Source organism: Postia placenta (genome assembly GCF_002117355.1).
Source record: "Postia placenta MAD-698-R-SB12 unplaced genomic scaffold POSPLAscaffold_12, whole genome shotgun sequence".
Taxonomy (NCBI): domain Eukaryota; kingdom Fungi; phylum Basidiomycota; class Agaricomycetes; order Polyporales; family Adustoporiaceae; genus Rhodonia; species Rhodonia placenta.
The window spans coordinates 50,742-67,855 of record NW_020169843.1 but is presented as its reverse complement, the minus strand read 5'-3'; the positions used below and the strand labels follow the sequence as shown (position 1 = coordinate 67,855).

The window sequence follows — 17,114 nt, the reverse complement described above, 5'->3', positions numbered from 1 at the left end:
GAGAGAAGCGGAAGAAGTGGAGCAGCATTGAACGCCTTATGCGGGCTGTAATGGTACCGGAAAGGGTCTGCTTGACGCCAAGCGGGACAAGGGGGTCCTGGAAGGAGGCAAGGAACGCAATGGGTAATGTGTGAATAACGGCTCTACGACTATACTTCAGCAATAACGTAGCACGCGGGGGGCACTGATTAACAGAGGCAAGCGGACTCGTAAGCAGAAGCCATGGGCTGAGGAAAATCAAGAAATAAGACAAGCGCGGAGAGAAAGAGATGAGAGCAACGTCAGTCCGAGTCACACTCTGCTGAAACATCGGATTTCGTCGCCCACAAGGGCAACACGAGGGAAACGGCATGTCTCGACGCCGCACGAAGCAAGTTCAAGCAGACGTCGCGGCTGCCGTCCTCTTGTGCTGTTCGGACTGCTGCCAGAACTCGACCTGGCTCAGGATCTCTGTGATCGTCGCGACCACCATCTCCCGCGCCTTGACCTGCGAGGGGTCGTCGCGCGGGCCCTCCCAAAGGACAGCGATGCTGACTTCGATCTGCGATAAACAAAGGTCATCAGTCTCCAAGCATTCGCCGCGCACACATAGGCATGGACGCACCTTCTCAGCAAGCTCCTCCAGCGAATCCTCCAGCGCCTTCCCGACCGCCTCCGCGGCGGTCGACAGCCGGCCCAGGAGGACCTCCGCGCCGTCATTGAACACCTCTTCCTTGATGTCGTCGACGTAATTGTGGAACAGCGCCTGCACCATGCCGAACACGACTTTGATTAGGCATCTGCTGGCCTCGCGAATTAATGTCAAGAATACCTTCTGGCGTGCGACGCTGCCGGCGCCCCTCTCCATCATGGCGCTGTCGTAGCCCTCGATGAGCTGGTTCTGCACGTGGGGTGCGAAGCAGCGGCTGATCTCCTTCTGCTCCGTGTTCATCGTGTCCCGCACGACATCGAGCGTCTTCCGCAGAGCGATGCGGGCCTCCTCGAGGCATAGCTCGCCCTGGCCCTTTGCGCGCTCCTTCAGACCGAGGGCTGCGGAGGCCTCGATGTCGGTGAGAAGCTTGTCCACAGCTTCAACGGTTGCCTTTTCAAAGGATGCAAAGAGATCGGCTTCGAAGACTTTCGACCAGGAACTAGCGATTTGCCGCGTGAATGGGTTCGTAAGCTCCACGTTCAGATCCTGACGCCAGGAGCCGTGCCGGCGAAGAGCTGTGGGTTAAGGTAAGATTAGATGTACGGAGAGCAAAAGGCGGCTTGTCACATACTGGCGCGGTATGATGCCCAATGCATTGAGGCGGCAAAGGTATCCGAAGTCTGGACAGCGGCGGATGCAGCCTGAGTACGAGAATAGAATGTAAGTGTTTGTCTATATCGAACGGCAAAAACGTTAAATCACATTGACGGCACCAGTCTTGCATTTCTCTTCCAATCCCTCTCGGAAGTTCTCCTTGAGATTGCCCACAGACTTGTCAATTACCTTCTTGAAGTCCTGTAAATTAGTGCATAAGCCCGATAGTACATTACCCAAAGGTGAGGCACAGTCTTACTCTGACCAGTCGGGGCGTTACACCAACTTGCTCTCCATGTCTGTCGACCTTCGGCGGAGCCCGGTTGAGATTTATGGAATAGAGACCTCCCCGGGCCAAGGCTCCCAACACAGAGTCGTCGAAATCATCAGAGCTGTCCCACCCGTTGTACAACAGTGCGTCCACGTCGTCCTCGTTGTCCTGGGTGATAGAAGACTCCCACTTCTCTCGCAACGCTTCCCGGTCGCCCCGGGTCACGTCGCCAACGCCCTGAACATACATGCGTATGGAGTTCGCGAAGGTTTTCAGATGAACGAGGAAGTTGCGTGCGGCGCGCTCGCGCGAAGAGACAGTGAGTCGGTGGCACCACTTCTGCAGATCAGGTATCCCAGTGTCTTCGACCTTGGAGAAGCATGTTGGGTCACCGTCGCCCTTAACTTGACCTGGCCGCAGTTATGAGGGGAAAGCATTGACAGAGGTATTATGGTAACAGTACCTTTCAGTCTGACATAGTCTCTCGAGGAGCATGTGAATACGGGCAGATCAATTGCCTCGTAGTCTATAAATGAATCATGAAGGGCACGATGCAAATATCTTTCCGTGACAGCTTACCTCGAAGGTTCTTCGTAGGGTCGAAGCTGTTAGGGTCGCGTTCTTCGGCGGCGGCATCTAGGGGATAATCAGGCAACTGGCGAGTGCTGCGGAGGAGTGCAGGACTTACCATCGAGATCTTTCAACCCTTGACGGAAGTCTTCTTTGAGAACGTCACGAGAGAACTACCGACATCATGAGATATGAGAAACAGTCTAACATTGACGCTCCACTGAAGAACATACCTCGGAACGCTTAAGTGAGCAAAACGCATTCTTCTCTCTCTGAGCTTTGAGCTGCTTCTTCTTCAACGTGGCGAGTGTGTCGCTAGCCTCCTTCCGCTGTTTGCGGAATTCTGACAGCTGGACACGCCCAGCCTTAATCGCGTCCTTAGCCTCGGTGATCTTGGCCTCCAAGCTCTCTACAGTGATTTCCTCTTCGCCTTCGTTCTCGCCACCGTTCCCATCGTCATCCGAGTCAGATCCTGACTTAGAATCGTCGGAATCGGGATCAGAGCCGCTGTCGTTTCCTGAGTCTTTGTCGCTATCGTCAGAAAAGTCCAGATCGTCATCGTCGATGAAGTCGTCGTCGATTGACATAGAATCGGTATTGTCGCTGCGTCTCCTCTTGGTGCTCTTCTTCCCACCACGAGTATTCTTGCGTTTTCTACTGTTCGTTGTCTCGGGTTTCTCGCCCTTGGTCTTAGTCTTCGTCAATAGCGGCTCGAAGGGCTCCCCATTTCGCAGAGCTTGGAGATGAGCCTCGTATTCTGCGAGGTACCCCCGGATCTCTTTCAGCCTCGAATCAAGCTCTGCAGCTCTGAGTTAGCGCCAATGACAGAATAATTATAGGTCCCGGACCTTTAGCGGCTTTCTCGGCGTCAGATTTCTTCTCTTTCCATGCATCGTTCTCCTCCTTGCACTGTTGGATCTGTTCTTCAATCTCTTCGAGCTCTGGATCATCCTCGAGGTTCAGAGCGCGTACAACCTCCGAGCAGGAGATGTCATCACACTTAGAGGCTACACAGTGATGTCATAAGCATCGTTGACTGGCTTTGCAGCAGGATGCTCACCGATGAATGTGATGGCATGATCATCATACACGCCGTCTGCAGTAGACGTGCATTTAGGAAGAGGCAATAATCGCACATCAGTATCGAAAACGTACCCACTAAAAAGAGTGTCAGACATAAACTTCCGTAAGCAAAGGTTGAAGCATACGCACTCATCAATTGCATCTTGAACGCATCTCCCAACAGATCTATGGAAGAACTCGATCAACCAGGTGATTCAGCGCAGTGGTCAATAGCATACCTCGAGCAGTCTTGTCGTCAACAGCACGGGTGATCGGTGCCAAGATCCAGATGCAATTGCACTTCTTCATGTAGTCTTTCGCGATGTTGTTACGCGCTGCGTTTGCATCTGCGACACCTGGCAAGTCGACGAGAACGGCGCCGGTAGAAAGCGCCGCCGAGTCGCAGCGCACGTTCACTTGCCGAATCAGCGGCCAGAACGCAGGCTCATCGTAGCTCTCCTTCTTCTTGCCACTATCCTTGCCAAGGTTCTTCATGAGCTTGTCCATCATGCTGAGTTCCTTCGCTTTCTCTTTCTCCTTCTTGTCTTTCTTGTCTCCGCGCTTTTGATCTTTAGAGTCAATGTATTTCGCAATTTCCTTGGCAAACGACTTAGAGTCGTTGGCACAAATATGCTTCGTGGTACCGAGGATCGTCTTTATCTCTGCGAGAGCGACGTCAATGGGAGCTGCGCGGAGTAGCATACAGACACACTTGGATCACGTTGAATAAGTTGGTCAACAGACAGTTTAACGAGCATGTCTTGGGTAATCGACGGATAGACGGCGTGGACCTATGTCACGTCAGACGTAGCTCATAGCCGACGGACCCACATAAACCCACCTTTTGCCAGGCTACACCTGCGTCGCCACGGAGATCAGTCGTCCTCTTGATGTTGCCGTCTTCGTCAGTCAAGTCATCAAGAAGGACAGCAAGTTCTTCCCTCCATTCTTGCTCTGACAGGAAAGACACGTCGGCATCAACTGTCTTCTTGGCATGATAGCCAATCTCAGTCACGACGGCGGTGCAAGCTGATGCCACATTCAGTGAAGTTCCATATCGTCACGAGAGACATCCAAGTATACCTCGCATTCCGCTGGTAGGTACAATGTTATCTAGCAGGTTCCTGCGTGAGAACATGACCCGTTGCTAGCATTAAGTCACCTACCGTCAAGAATGGCGTTCAGGATCGATGACTTTCCGGCTCCTGTGGCTGTTCGAAGATTCAAAGGTCACTCGAAGCTTTGCCCCCGAAGCTGACGCGCTATACTCACCTCCACAGACAGCGATCAAGGTTGTCGGTGCGCCTTGACTCTGGAGGCTGTCATCCCAGTTAGTAGGTCGGTTCGTTCCAGAACATTGATCTATACTTCTCAATCTCGCGGAGCCAGACATCTTTGCGTAGTTTACTACCCAGTTCGAGCTTCTTGATATTTGCCTTGATAGTTTTCACCATGCTCAGGCCCTCGTTCAATGCGTCTTCGGGAAGATAGTTGATATCATCTGCCGAGTTATACACACGGTACAATGGACGCTGAGGCTCGGCATGAGGGATTTGGGGGGCATCCTCGTCCGGCTTTGGTAGAAGGAACGAGCCATCTGAAGGCAACCCGATGTGTGCTACAGGGGCATCAAGACCAGGCTCTGGCTTCACCCTGAAGGCATGCTGAAGGCAAAACGAGCATTCAATACGCGAATTACGCGTATAAGCGAGATTTGACTGCTTACAGCGTATCCTTGATCGACAGGTTCCGGCTTCACCACCGAAGACGCGCCCTGCCATGATTTAGAGTCTAGCAGGGGAAGTGAGTTATGCTCCTGAGGCTCCGGTTTTATGTAAGGCGTGGCATTCTGAAGACAAGGTTAGACAGAAGAACCACCGTCGGAAATGGGAGAAGTCGAGCTCACAGAAGGCGAGCCCATGATGGTATTTTCCTTGATGCTCATTCCGGTGAGCAAACGCGTTTTGGTGCGCGGAAGCGCGTGTAGGGAGATGAGCGGGCAATAGAATTAGCAAGACAGACGGTGGACGCGTTATGTATGTGGCGACCGTGGCGGGCGACGCGACTCGTCACAAGGTGTCACACCGCGTCGTCACGTAGATGTGCGCAGATCGGCCACACTTCGGGAGTTGAACCCCAGTGAAAAATGCGTCTGAGCAGAACGGGGGAAAAAGAGGCGGATCTAATCCAACTGAGCCAGACGGTGTACATCGACTCGGAAATTGATCGAGAGGCTATTTTTGTCTGATCACACGCCGGTGTTGCATGACGCAAATGCTTCGTGCACGTCAAAGTCCCACTTGACACAGCAATTTGTCTTGTAAGCTCTAATCATGTCACCTATATACGCCGCACACCTTGTCTCTGTGCACAAAACTAGGTTCAATCATGTGACTGCGTCCCCTGGCCGCGCGTCGCATTCTACATTCTTCTCTCTCTTGCTACCACAGTCAAGCACAGACTCGGCAGAATCCTATCCCTCTACTTGTAAGACCTGTAGTAAGCATTAAGGACAACTCACCTTGCATCTACACCCGACGAGCCCCCTACAATATCCTCTTCGTCACGGCAGCCATGTGAGTAGATCGCATATAATAGGCCAGATGTGTCTTGACGGGGAACGAGCGACGTTGTATCTAACAGTGTCCCGTCACTCTACAGGAGGTAAGCGTATGTACATTACAAGGGGCAATTAGGAAGCGCTTACGAGCTTCAGTAAGATGGAAATATCGGCTGAAGCTCGCATCGAGAAACAACTAGCATACAGCGTGTGGTAGTGCAGTGAGTCATCATCATTCACTACGGTAATTGGGCTAACCGAAGAGGTTCAAATATAGTGCGGTTTGGGAATGCCAGGAATGCGATAATGTCGCGCTGATCCTGATGTGATGTCGCGGTGTCATGCGGGCGCGCGGTGAACTTTTATATGATGTACACGGACATCTTGACTGACACGATTGCATAGTCGTGAAATGTCATTCCTTTCAGGTGAGTCATTATCAGCAAGTTTGACTGCGCATATAGTGACCCCGTTTTCGAGATCAGTATGCTTTCCACCTCCATCCCTCGTATTGGAGGCATCTAGTTCGTACTCGCATTCTCCAGTCTCCTCTCCCAGTACTAGAGCCCTGGTGGGGCAGGAATGCTCATCAGTGCGTCTACTTGTTGCGAGTCCCCCTTGTCTGATATAGCTGACCCTGCTTGCTGTACTACACCTGATAGGTCTGTCATTCGTACACAAACACGACCACGTCTTCTGTGCGGCGCCAGCTGTAACATCAGCAATCCTGAGATGCTGGTGGAGGCGAAGATGAGAAGCAATGGTCAGGTTGAGAGTGAGCGATGGAGTGTCTCTGCGTGCGGTCAGTAGGTCGTCTAAGGACAATGTCGTGTATATAAACAAACGGAGTGTATATAAATAAAGGAGTGTATATGAACAATTGGAGCGTATATAAACAATCGGAGCGTAGCGAGAATATTCATATAGCTTCGTTCTGCCCTGATGTGCTTCGATGTGCCCCTCGGTTTCAGTCCAGAATTGGGAGGTACAGCGGGGTATAACGTGGTCTATCGGAAATTCTGACATCACGTCAATTGCTCAGATACACCACGATTCTCCTGGATCTGCTCAGATGCGATTTTGACTGGGGTTGAACGTTGACGGTCCAAGCACCGCCGACGAATTTATCCTTGTCGTTTTAGGGCTCGATGCGGTTTTTTATAACGTGGCCCGGGGAGTGGCATCCATATGCACAGAAAGGTGTATTGTACAAGATGAAGATGAGAATACATGTACACACTTCAGGCGACTACTACGCGAGCCGATACCGGAGAACCTATTGGGGCTACTCATAGCTTGTGCGGTAACCAGTGGCCACGCAGCGATTTAGCTACTTGCTCCTCGGCGCTTGATAGGACATAGGGCACTGCCGGGGCTACCTCCGACCCACTCGATCGTTCCGCCAGACCCATGAGCAAAGCACGACCTTGAGAAAAGTGCGGCATTGAATCAACGATAGACTTGTTGTTTGAGGGAAGATCACTGCCAATATCTGAAGACAGGCCGCCGCAAGACAATGGTGTGCAAGATCTAGACAGGCAGTCAATACTCTCGGGTAGGGTGTCGAATGCGGGGTTGTCGTCGGGGTAATGCTGGCCAGCGGGTCCATCGTCGGGTTCAAGTGGGTCCTCGTCAGAAGAAAGTCGTGAAAGAAGATCCCCTGTGTAGCCAATTCCTTCATACACAAGTCCTTGATCGGCATCGAGCGAGTTGAGGTAGTACGGCGCCTGGTATGTCAGAGCGTGTTCCTGACGTATGGGTGCACCGTTGGATAGGTCGATAGCCCAATCTTCGGATTCATGGGCGTCTTGCATTACACAATCCTCGCCCGCTGGCAAGACACAAGACTCAGGACCCGTGTGTTGATCTTCAGATAGCGAATGAGCAGAGGCAAATGAATTGTAATCGAGCGGATCCCTCCACGAATCGTCCAAGCCATCAAAATAGGCAGAAGGCACAGCAAAGGTATAGCCAGTATAACTATAAGCCTGTTTCCATGTTCGGCGCATAGCACAAGGCAGAGTTCCGGTTGTATGGCCGGCGGTCCGGGAGCCTGAGTCCAGTGCTTGCAGCTCGCGTTCGAGGGAATCAGTAGACATATAAGAAGCAGGAGACTGCGCGACAGCAGAGGCGCGAACAGTGTCCGCAGAGGCTACTAGATCTTCACTTTGTTGAGGTAGCGACATCGTACTACCTGCAGGTTCAGCTTGACTGGGTGAAATGAATGATCCGTGTACATCCATTAGACGTGTCCCTGTGATAGACTGAGGACCATCAGACAGAGTCGCGACGCCGATGTGGTTGGCGAGAGGATGAGCTATGTCGTTCGTGGGGTGATTGAAGAACTTCGAGGCAGTATGCTTCATCGTCCTGAGCTGTTGACCAGCCTGAGAAGCTGATTGTGAAGGGCCGATAGAGTATATTAGACTGGTTGGAGTGTCCGAGTCCATGTCATCGTCTCCGTCATCCGGTTCCGAATGCGCATCACTGACGATGTCAGTAGCGTGAACTATCTTCTTGACTTGCCAATCCCGCGAGCGCGTATTCAGCACTACAGCAGATTCCGAATTCGCCACCAAGTGCTCGGATGCAGGAGGGTCAGGACGCAATTCGTTACCCTCTAATTCAATATCCCAAACGACAGATTCTACTGTCCTGAGTTTGCGTGCAGGTGATCCTGGAGCTGGTGCAATACAGGGATGCTCTTCGTTAATGAGAGAAGAGCTATCACCGGCGGCTTCGACAATGGAAGAAGCATCAGAACACTCTGCACGAGCATCTTGCTTTTTTGTCCGCTTCCGCGATATACCGCGGTTCTCATTTGATGCCCCGGAGTAACTGGAGGGGTTATCGTCTTCACCTTTAGCGGGAGATTTGGGTTTTGACTTGCTCAGGAATTGCGATTCAGAAAAGGCTTGCACTAAGCATTCTGAAACAAAGTCAGGACTGTAGGTTCAAGTGGACTGTACGGAGGCGCTCACTTCGTTTGACGGACGTTGTCTTTACGGTCATATTAGCCGAGGCTCTTCCCTTGCTGAATACTCCCCTCTGCTCTGGAACGATCTACAGTAGCTCATCTATCGTGAGTCCTGACGGATCTCATGCCTCATACTATGGCTTACCGTTAGCCTGTTCTTGCCAATGTTATTTGCTGTGAAGCCGTGCATCAGAGCAAGGCCAGTCGACATACTGACGCCCTTTTTCTTCTGAGACTTCTTCTCGTCAGTCTTGTCATTGTCAGATGCGCAAACGTCGGGTGCTTCCTCGCTGTCCTTGCTCTTTGGCTGGATAACCGCGCGTTTCTTCCTCCTTCGCTCACGGCGTTCAGCGAGGCCTACAATCAATTTTTGAGTTTAGATAATAATGTTACATCTACGGTAACTGCTTACGCGTGGCGCGTTCTCCGTCAGAAGTGTCAGAGTCTCTTGCGCGCTTCTTGGAGACTATGTGGTCCTTGCGCGCAATCGTCTTCTTTAACGGCTTGAATTTATCGAGTGTCTGTTGTTTCAGGGCCGGTCCGCCGCGTTGCTTGGCAGGACTCGAAGAATGTCTAGTATCGCGTGTCCTCTGCGAGCGGATCTTGTTCTCCTTGTTTTCTTCTTCCTTCTTGCGAGATGACTTCACAGGTAGTGGTGCCTTATGCAGCACCTTGTCTTTTTTGGGTTCCTTTAACGGGACGCGTGGTTTGAGAATTGGCGTGTCGAATCCTGACTTCAGGGTTGGCCCTGCTTGACGATCACCTTCAGTAGAAACAAGGGGAGGCGACTGATCCTTAGGCGTCACATCTGGAAGGGGGCCCTCTTTAGCATATGTAGCCAGGTAAGGCTTCTGCGATTGCACATAGGCGTCAATGAATTGGGTCTTGTCTATTTTCGACAACGCATCCGAGAGCCTTAGATTTTTTGCCTTTAAAGGTATCTTCTCTGGGTCCTGTAAAGCCTCCCGCATGCAGAATAAGAGGGAAGGTAGTTCAATAGAATGGCCAGGTAGTACAGGCTTAAGCAGGCGCTGGGTAATGAGAACCGACAATGAGAGTAGAAGTTGAACTTGGTGATCGAAAGACATCACTTTCCAGATCCGTCATTGTGGAGATCTCCGGCGCTTAGGTGGCGGCACATACTAAGCAGCGGTCCTTCCAGTCGAAACATTCGCATACATACGGTCACCTCGGACACTCACAGCATATACTGAGAAGATGTGATACAAAAACTCGTTGATCATGGCAATGTTCGTGGATAAGAGAAGTGCTCTAGTATGTAGGAGATGACTCAAGAAGTGTACACGAAATACGGATTCCTGAACGATTCAATAAGCCCGCATCCAGCTTATGACAAATGCATCACATACTGTTTATCTGTCATGTCCATAAAGGCATGTCGCTGCCTCTCCTTCACGATGTCTTCATCTGTCCACCCGTTGATGTGTTTGAGCTCTTCGACACCTTGTCGCTTCTTCTTGTTCAAATGCAGATTGTACCATCGCATGAACAAGCAGAGGAAGCACTCAGCGCTAAGCAATACAAGGATGGAGATCTTCCCAGGAAGATACCCTGGCGCATCCTTCGGTAAGAAGGTCTCCGTCCCGACAATGTTGGCGACACAGAAGGTTGCGAGTGTCATGGCGTTAATCGTGACCTTCTTCGTATGGCCGCTGGTATTACTAGCATTGTACGCGTAGATTTGTGATAGCGAGGATCCGTATGTCCCAATGATGTATGTAGCTGCCTTGCTGTTAGCAGGTCCTCGCGATACTTTGCGGTAGTCTACGCACCGAACAGCAATGCGCCCTTCTGATTAGATCCATTCAGGGCAACAAGCATCGCAGCTCCAACCAGCGTCGGTATGAGAATATACACTATGGGAAGCATCCGCTCATTCTGAGCTCTGTGTCAGAGCGACGATGTAGCACATGAGTTGGACAATGACACACCGTCCTGTCGGAGTACCACCCAACCAGTGGTGTCGTAATAAGGCCAATAAGACCAGCAGGTGTCGAGAGAATCAGAGTCTGTTTTGTTCTACAAGGTCTGTGAGACAAGTGGTTGCATTCACGTAAGGACACCTTACGTATAGCCGAAGTTCTGCGATGACCGTTGATCAGACAATCCTGGAAATTGGGAGCAGATAGCACTCACCTTGACAATGATGTTACCGACTGTGCGAAAGCGGTCAATGGAACAGGAAGCACACAGTCGTATAGAAATTCATACAATTTGCGAGACCTCCGTTGGGAATGTTTGCTGCATGGAACCGTTCAATTTGATATACGAAAAGCACACCCAAGGTGGAGACTTACTCAAGAGAGTCGACAGGACGATGAGCCAGGTTCTGAAGTCTGTCAGCGCCTCGATGAGCTGCTCCTTCTTCAGCTTCCTGTTTTCGGTGCCTCCTTGATCGTCCCGGATCCGTTCGATTGCGGCGATTCGTTCCTCGTGACTCAGCATGTGTGCATTAGTTGGGGAATCCGGCATCCATAAGAGAACCGCAATGCCGACTATTATCGCAAGACCTCCCAGTAAAAGATAGATGATTTTGTATGACGGTATACTTGCGTCGGTTGTGTAAGAGACACCCTGTGCGAATGGCTCAACCGCAAGCGGTGAGAATAGATACATGATTGTATGACTCACATAGGCAAAGAAACCGCCAACGATTGCGGAAAACCCGTTCTGACAAACGAGTCAGCCAATACTTATTTACGCACTGGAATATTGTACCATGAGGTAAAACCAAGAGATGCGCGTCGCCTAAAAAGAGATCAGTCAGTATCCGAGGGAGCTGTTGCAAATCTGCATACCTGTTCGTCCTTCTTGTAAAACATTGAAATGATCAGGATGAGAATAGGCGCAACACAACTCTCGAGCATCCCTAGAAATTATTTGTAAAACCTTGGAAGTCGATTCATCGTGCGGCGTGCAGCATACCTAGCAGGAGCCTCAAAATAAAGAATGGTCCAAATGATCGCGGAATAGCGTGTAGCATCATGATGATTCCCCATAGGACGACGTTCACTCCCAGATATTTCCCGAGGCGAGTCTTCTGGGAAATATACATAGTAGGGAATACCCATATTAAAAAACCTAACAATCGCAAGACCGTCATTATGGTAATCCAACGGCTTGAATGATCGAACGCACCTATATAGAACGATAACGCCACAAGGTTATATCCCTACTATAATGTCAGAAGGAGCTAACCAACCCCAGCAGACGAAATTACCTGTCCTGTTACTGGGAATCCCATGATACTATGAATTATGAGAGCGAGACACAACAGTAAGGCATTCAAGTATACCTCGCATAGTTCAGCGCAGTCTTGTCCCTGCGATAAAAATGATAAGCAAGGGCTCGCAATCTACACGTATGGAGAAAGATGCAACTCACAAGTACTGGGTGAAGTATACAGCGCTACATAGGGGAGGTATAGTGTAATCCTGAGTAGGTCAGGGTCGAATACATGGGTTTATGAAAATGTCAGAACACACCAGCTTCCGCCGTAGCTTTCGATAGTATTCCTCGCTGAACTCCTGCGTTCTCTGCATGCCGACCAGCTTCAAGGCTTCATCCTTGTATTCAAGGCCGTCCGTTACGACCTCATCGACTTCCACATCCACACTGTGTTTCTCGTCCGTGATGCTCTTGGACTCTGTGCGGGCAATGAGTGCTGGAAGATCATGGCTCGGAGCGGTAGTCGGTTCTTTGACTTCAGCCATGACGGGAGACGACATGGTCGTGCGCGGCAGCCCAGAGAGAGCTGAAGAACAAAGTCTCTATATACGCTGTGTCATCCTTGACCACCGTCCCAGATCTCCTGAGGATTCGCCTATCTAATCGGCCCAACGGCCAAGGCTTGGAGCAGTAGGCTCGAGCACGCGGCAAACCTCAAACCCCCACGCAAGTCAGCCTTTCTGTGAATCTACGGGAAAACGGTGCCGCTCACACTTGTCCGAGACAAAGATTACCCACGAAGTTGCTCCTGCGCCATCACGGAGAGATAAGTATGCCATATCAAGTGTAATGCACCCGTGGGGCGTAAGGGTTTGCCAAGCTCGCCAAGCTTATAAAAGGCTGGATAAGTATGTTCTGCACAGCGATAACACTTTGGTCAAACGGCAGTGCTGCCGGCCGCCGCGCCGAGTGGCCAGGAAGACAGCGAACCAACAAAGTTGCCAAAAACGGAATTGCACTTTGAGTGATCGAGCCCAGCGGCTTACCGGCGGCTATTCTCATACGGACTCAAGTTGCGGGTCCAGACGCAGCATTCTTGCCTCTACCAACATCTCTATATTCTATCACGCACAATGAACCGCATCTTTGGCTCTTCAAGTAGCAAGAAACCTACTCCTTCTCTTCAAGATGCCATCGCTTCGGTCCGTGCAGACAGCAACGCGTCCGCTCGTCCCTGCTCACCGAAGCCATCATGCTAGACAGACTCTCGGATGGCCTCTATCGAGGTCAAGATCAAGAAGCTTGATGGAGAGCTTGCAAGATATAAGGAGCAGATGAGTAAGCTGCGTAATGGGGCTGGCAAGGTGTGTTATGTGTCAGTTGCGACTGGTCGTTGGGGGCGAACCACCGTTGTAGAACGCTATCCAAGAACGCGCCATGCGTACATTGAAGCAGAAAAGAATGTACGAATCACAACTGGCGCAGTTAACACAGCAAACATTCAACATGGAGTCTGCTGCGCTCGCCACGGAGAATCTCCGCAATACGATGGCCACTGTTGACGCTATGAAGCAAGCAAACAAGGAGTTGAAGAAACAGTACGGGAAGTTTGATATTGACAAGATTGAAGTACGTCGGTCCGTTCTCGTAGAAACGTATGGATATCCGAAACGCCGTCTATCTAGAGCATGCAATACGACATGGAAGACTTGCTAGAGCAGGCCAATGAGGTTCAGGAATCACTGAGTCGTTCGTATGCTGTACCCGACGAGATCGACGAGGCGGATTTGCAAGCAGGCACGTATTGATTTGACAAAGCTCCGTCCTTGACGGCGTGACTTACCGAGAGACACAGAACTAGACGCTTTGGAACTCGAGGCTGACGATGAAGGTGCTTCGTACTTAGCCGATGTCAACAAGGCACCAGATTTCATCGACGAACCGCCTGTGGAATTGAATGAAGTGAGTATATGCTGTGATCTGGGACCTATGACCTTGCTCTGATTAATGTTGTCAGGCCGAACCCAAGCAAGCCGTGAAGACAACAGCGTGATGTCTACCGTCAATGTCACTGTAGTCGAATTATTGTGCGCCCCGCACTCCCTAGGCGTGTACGAGTATTCAAGAAGTCACTGTTCTGTAATATGTATATACTCTGCTTATTGACCGGAAACCATGAACTCTCATCGTCCTCTAAGAGCCAGCTCCACAACAAGCACACTTCCTCCTATGATGACTACAAACATCGTCATTACTTGACAACGCCAGCAATGTAGGTCTGCGACTGCGACATCGTCTGTCAGACTCGTGTCGCACGTGGCGAAGCGTACGTACAAGTATCATATCTTGGTCGCCATTTCCAGAAGCCTCCCAGAATCCAGCATGGAAAGAACAGGAATCCGGCAAGGAATAGCACCTTCTCTGCCGGCCACCGATTTGGATCGGTAGGTTCGAAGAAAGGCAAGTCAACTGCCTTGTCAAACAAACTCGACGATCTTGGGTATATCTCCACGGTTGAGCTCGGCTCGCTGCGTGCGGGTGCAGGCGTTATGGTTTCAACGGGCCTGTCAGCCGCTTGGACATCCTGTTCCGACAACAAGCACATCCTCGGTCACTCGAGCGTCGATAGGCAAATGTAACGGCACTCACACTTCTGATTGTTCCGGGGAGCACCATTGAGCGGGAAGGCTCATTGTGTGCGGAACCCCGTCCCGCGCCGAGTGCGTGTTGCGGGTGCTGCTATCTTATATACGTTTGTCTGGTCTGGATAGATAACGAAGAGAACTCACTTCTGTGCCTGGCCACACTGTCTGCCCGTCTGGCAACGATCGAGTAGGGGTAGGGGCGTCCGCCATGGAGACTCAGGAGTGCCTCCCATAATGCCTGCACGGCCTAAGTATATGGACGTGGAGCTTCAATTTCACTTGTCACCGATCGCCTGCGTTGCTTGGTGATGCAATTGGACTAGCTTCCGCATTTATGACATCGTATGGACTGGAGAAGTTTTGCTTCCGCGCCTTGCTCCCACGAGTGCTTACGTTCGGACGACTTATTGTATACTCAAGCGTTTCCCAAACTGGAAGCCAATTTCCCGAAAATACTCTCGCTACGAGCATGGTTGAGTGTGGGTAAATCAAGGGACATGGCACGTTCGTAAACATAAAATGCAATCATCCGTAACGCTTCTCCTCATCGTTCTCAGCAAACCAATCCTGCATTTCTCTTGTTTCTTCTGACGACGCAATGTTAACAATGGTCGACTTAGCCTGTGAATCTGCATTCCATGATGTCAGAATCTGTCTCAGAGCGCAACTGGGGAACATACAAGCTTCTAGTGCTTCGATGCCATTCTCCCTCCCGATTCCGCTCTCTTTCATCCCACCCCTGAAAACAAATTGAACTCCTGAGCCATCGACGCTCATATGTCAGGCTTACCAGGGAGAGCTGGGGTCATTGCGGTGGTGTGTGTTGACCCATACGAGACCAGCCTGGATTTCAGCGGCAACACGGTGGGCCCTAGACAGATCTGACGTCCATATGCCCGCTCCAAGACCGTACTTGCACGCGTTAGCCAAGACTACGCCCTCTTCTTCATCCTAGACCGCGTTCCCTAGATTGAGAACCTTCATCATTGCATCAAGCAAGGACAGTGACTCACGGAGAAACGCTTCACCACGACGACAGGGCCAAATACCTCTTCCCTCCAGAGGTCGTCTTCCGTGGATATGTCTGTGATGACTGTCGGAGGGAAGAAACTGCCTCTCGAGAAGTCAAACCCATCCAGCGGCGAATGGCCGGTCAGCCGACGACCACCCGCAATTATCTTTCCAATCCCTGGTCGCTGTACTAGTTGCTCGATTCTCTTCAACTGCCGATGATTGATGACCGTTCCCATAGTCGAGGCCGGGTTCATGGCTAGGCAGTTATATCAACAAGGAATTGGTAGCCTCACGGAGAGCGAGTTACGCACGATTGCCCATGCGGGAAGTGATGCTCTTGATCTTCTGCAGAAGCAGTGTCATAAAGACATCATATATCTCATCCTGCACGATGAGCCGTGTTCCAGACACACAGGTTTGTCCAGATGCGATGAAACAAGCAAAGGCGGCCCCATTCACAGCGGACTGGACGTCTGCATCGTTGAAGACTACAATTGGAGCCTACAAATGTCACACGGCGCTGTAAGTGAACAAGTGGTTTCAATTCGTTTCATGACTCCCACCTTGCCACCAAGCTCTGCCGTATACGCAGCGAGATTTGCGCCAACGATACTACCCAATGCGCGCCCGGTATCCGTTCCGGCCTAAACACCATTCAATCAGGAGATATCGAAGGCAGATGCTTGACATTTATCCTCACCGTGACATCGACCTTGCGTATAAGAGGATTGGAGACGATCTCCTTGCCAATCGTTCTTCCGTGTCCAGGAAGAACAGACAACACTCCAGGAGGGACTGTCAGTCAGATATTAGCCTGACGCATCACCGCGCTATGCACACCAACGAGGACTGACCACCAGCCGCAATCGTCATCTCAGCGAACTCGAGCACTGATATTGGAGCTAATTCGCTTGGCTTCACAATTATAGAGTTGCCTGCAGCTAACGCGGGAGCGATCTTCTTGATAGCTATGAGTAGCGGGTGGTTGAATGGCTACAACGAGGCATGAGCGAAAGCACATCAAGGCTGCGAAATATCGTGCGTGACAAACCGTAATTTGGGCCACGACTCCAAGGGGTACTCGCTGCACGTAATTCAGCAGCTTGCCTTGCGTGGGCGCTACGAAGTCCTGGCGTGTACGGAGCAGAGCTGCGTAATAATCACTGGAGTAGGTCATGGATGAACTGCAGAGCGACGAGGCAATTCCACCCACATCCACTCGGGAAGACGACCCAGTTGGGCGGTCATTTCTCGGATCGCTCTTCCAGTTTGCATTGACTCTATGCGCGCGAACTCGTGGATGCGTTCCCCTAAGTTCCTGGCCAATACGGAGAGGACAGCAGCACGGTGTATCGCAGGCGCTTTGGACCACACTCCAGAGTCAAAGGTCTCTTGTGCATAGTGAATAGCGAGATGGACGTCTTCTTGGTTTGCCATAACCACTCTGCACGGACCACTTCGTTACTGCAAGCAAGACGGACAGACTCGATGAAGGCTTACGTGCAGACGTCATCCCCGGTAGCAGGATTCTTGATGACAAG

The 17,114-nt window shown here is 51.1% G+C and overlaps 6 protein-coding genes across 6 annotated transcripts; 1 reads left to right on the top strand and 5 right to left on the bottom strand.

The window, feature by feature from the left end:
- Nucleotides 1-376: 376 nt before the first annotated feature.
- Nucleotides 377-4,969, bottom strand: POSPLADRAFT_1150773 (hypothetical protein; the record flags this gene model as incomplete). The annotated part of the gene is made up of 21 exons (XM_024486461.1): nt 377-541; nt 605-745; nt 812-1,206; nt 1,263-1,332; nt 1,394-1,486; nt 1,545-1,966; nt 2,020-2,082; nt 2,136-2,192; nt 2,245-2,299; nt 2,360-2,925; nt 2,975-3,133; nt 3,187-3,222; nt 3,339-3,374; nt 3,428-3,544; nt 3,662-3,848; nt 3,899-3,979; nt 4,030-4,217; nt 4,272-4,301; nt 4,355-4,399; nt 4,461-4,507; nt 4,557-4,969. The coding sequence occupies 21 exons, from the start codon at nt 4,967-4,969 to the stop codon at nt 377-379; spliced, it is 3,366 nt and encodes a 1,121-aa protein (XP_024335970.1).
- A 2,068-nt stretch (nt 4,970-7,037) lies between these two features.
- POSPLADRAFT_1059388 (hypothetical protein) lies at nt 7,038-9,813 on the bottom strand (the record flags this gene model as incomplete). Its single annotated transcript, XM_024481158.1, has 4 exons — nt 7,038-8,668; nt 8,730-8,811; nt 8,871-9,082; nt 9,138-9,813. The coding sequence occupies 4 exons, from the start codon at nt 9,811-9,813 to the stop codon at nt 7,038-7,040; spliced, it is 2,601 nt and encodes an 866-aa protein (XP_024335969.1).
- A 203-nt stretch (nt 9,814-10,016) lies between these two features.
- On the bottom strand, nt 10,017-12,474 carry POSPLADRAFT_1059387 (hypothetical protein; the record flags this gene model as incomplete). The annotated part of the gene is made up of 17 exons (XM_024481157.1): nt 10,017-10,044; nt 10,096-10,468; nt 10,519-10,624; nt 10,678-10,765; nt 10,815-10,828; nt 10,883-10,902; nt 10,958-10,987; nt 11,044-11,320; nt 11,378-11,416; nt 11,465-11,494; nt 11,545-11,615; nt 11,672-11,827; nt 11,885-11,918; nt 11,967-11,994; nt 12,042-12,068; nt 12,131-12,180; nt 12,232-12,474. The coding sequence occupies 17 exons, from the start codon at nt 12,472-12,474 to the stop codon at nt 10,017-10,019; spliced, it is 1,614 nt and encodes a 537-aa protein (XP_024335968.1).
- A 573-nt stretch (nt 12,475-13,047) lies between these two features.
- Nucleotides 13,048-13,967, top strand: POSPLADRAFT_1035547 (hypothetical protein; the record flags this gene model as incomplete). Its single annotated transcript, XM_024477092.1, has 6 exons — nt 13,048-13,116; nt 13,174-13,278; nt 13,331-13,543; nt 13,600-13,715; nt 13,762-13,876; nt 13,932-13,967. The coding sequence occupies 6 exons, from the start codon at nt 13,048-13,050 to the stop codon at nt 13,965-13,967; spliced, it is 654 nt and encodes a 217-aa protein (XP_024335967.1).
- Nucleotides 13,968-14,097: 130 nt separating this feature from the next.
- Nucleotides 14,098-14,769, bottom strand: POSPLADRAFT_1035546 (hypothetical protein; the record flags this gene model as incomplete). The annotated part of the gene is made up of 4 exons (XM_024477091.1): nt 14,098-14,150; nt 14,249-14,498; nt 14,564-14,650; nt 14,704-14,769. 4 exons carry the CDS (start codon nt 14,767-14,769, stop codon nt 14,098-14,100), a joined length of 456 nt encoding a protein of 151 aa, XP_024335966.1.
- A 315-nt stretch (nt 14,770-15,084) lies between these two features.
- POSPLADRAFT_1151107 (hypothetical protein) lies at nt 15,085-17,010 on the bottom strand (the record flags this gene model as incomplete). Its single annotated transcript, XM_024486495.1, has 10 exons — nt 15,085-15,188; nt 15,240-15,298; nt 15,350-15,510; nt 15,573-15,829; nt 15,885-16,074; nt 16,137-16,217; nt 16,274-16,368; nt 16,428-16,566; nt 16,625-16,736; nt 16,787-17,010. The coding sequence occupies 10 exons, from the start codon at nt 17,008-17,010 to the stop codon at nt 15,085-15,087; spliced, it is 1,422 nt and encodes a 473-aa protein (XP_024335965.1).
- Between the last annotated feature and the right edge of the window lie 104 nt (nt 17,011-17,114).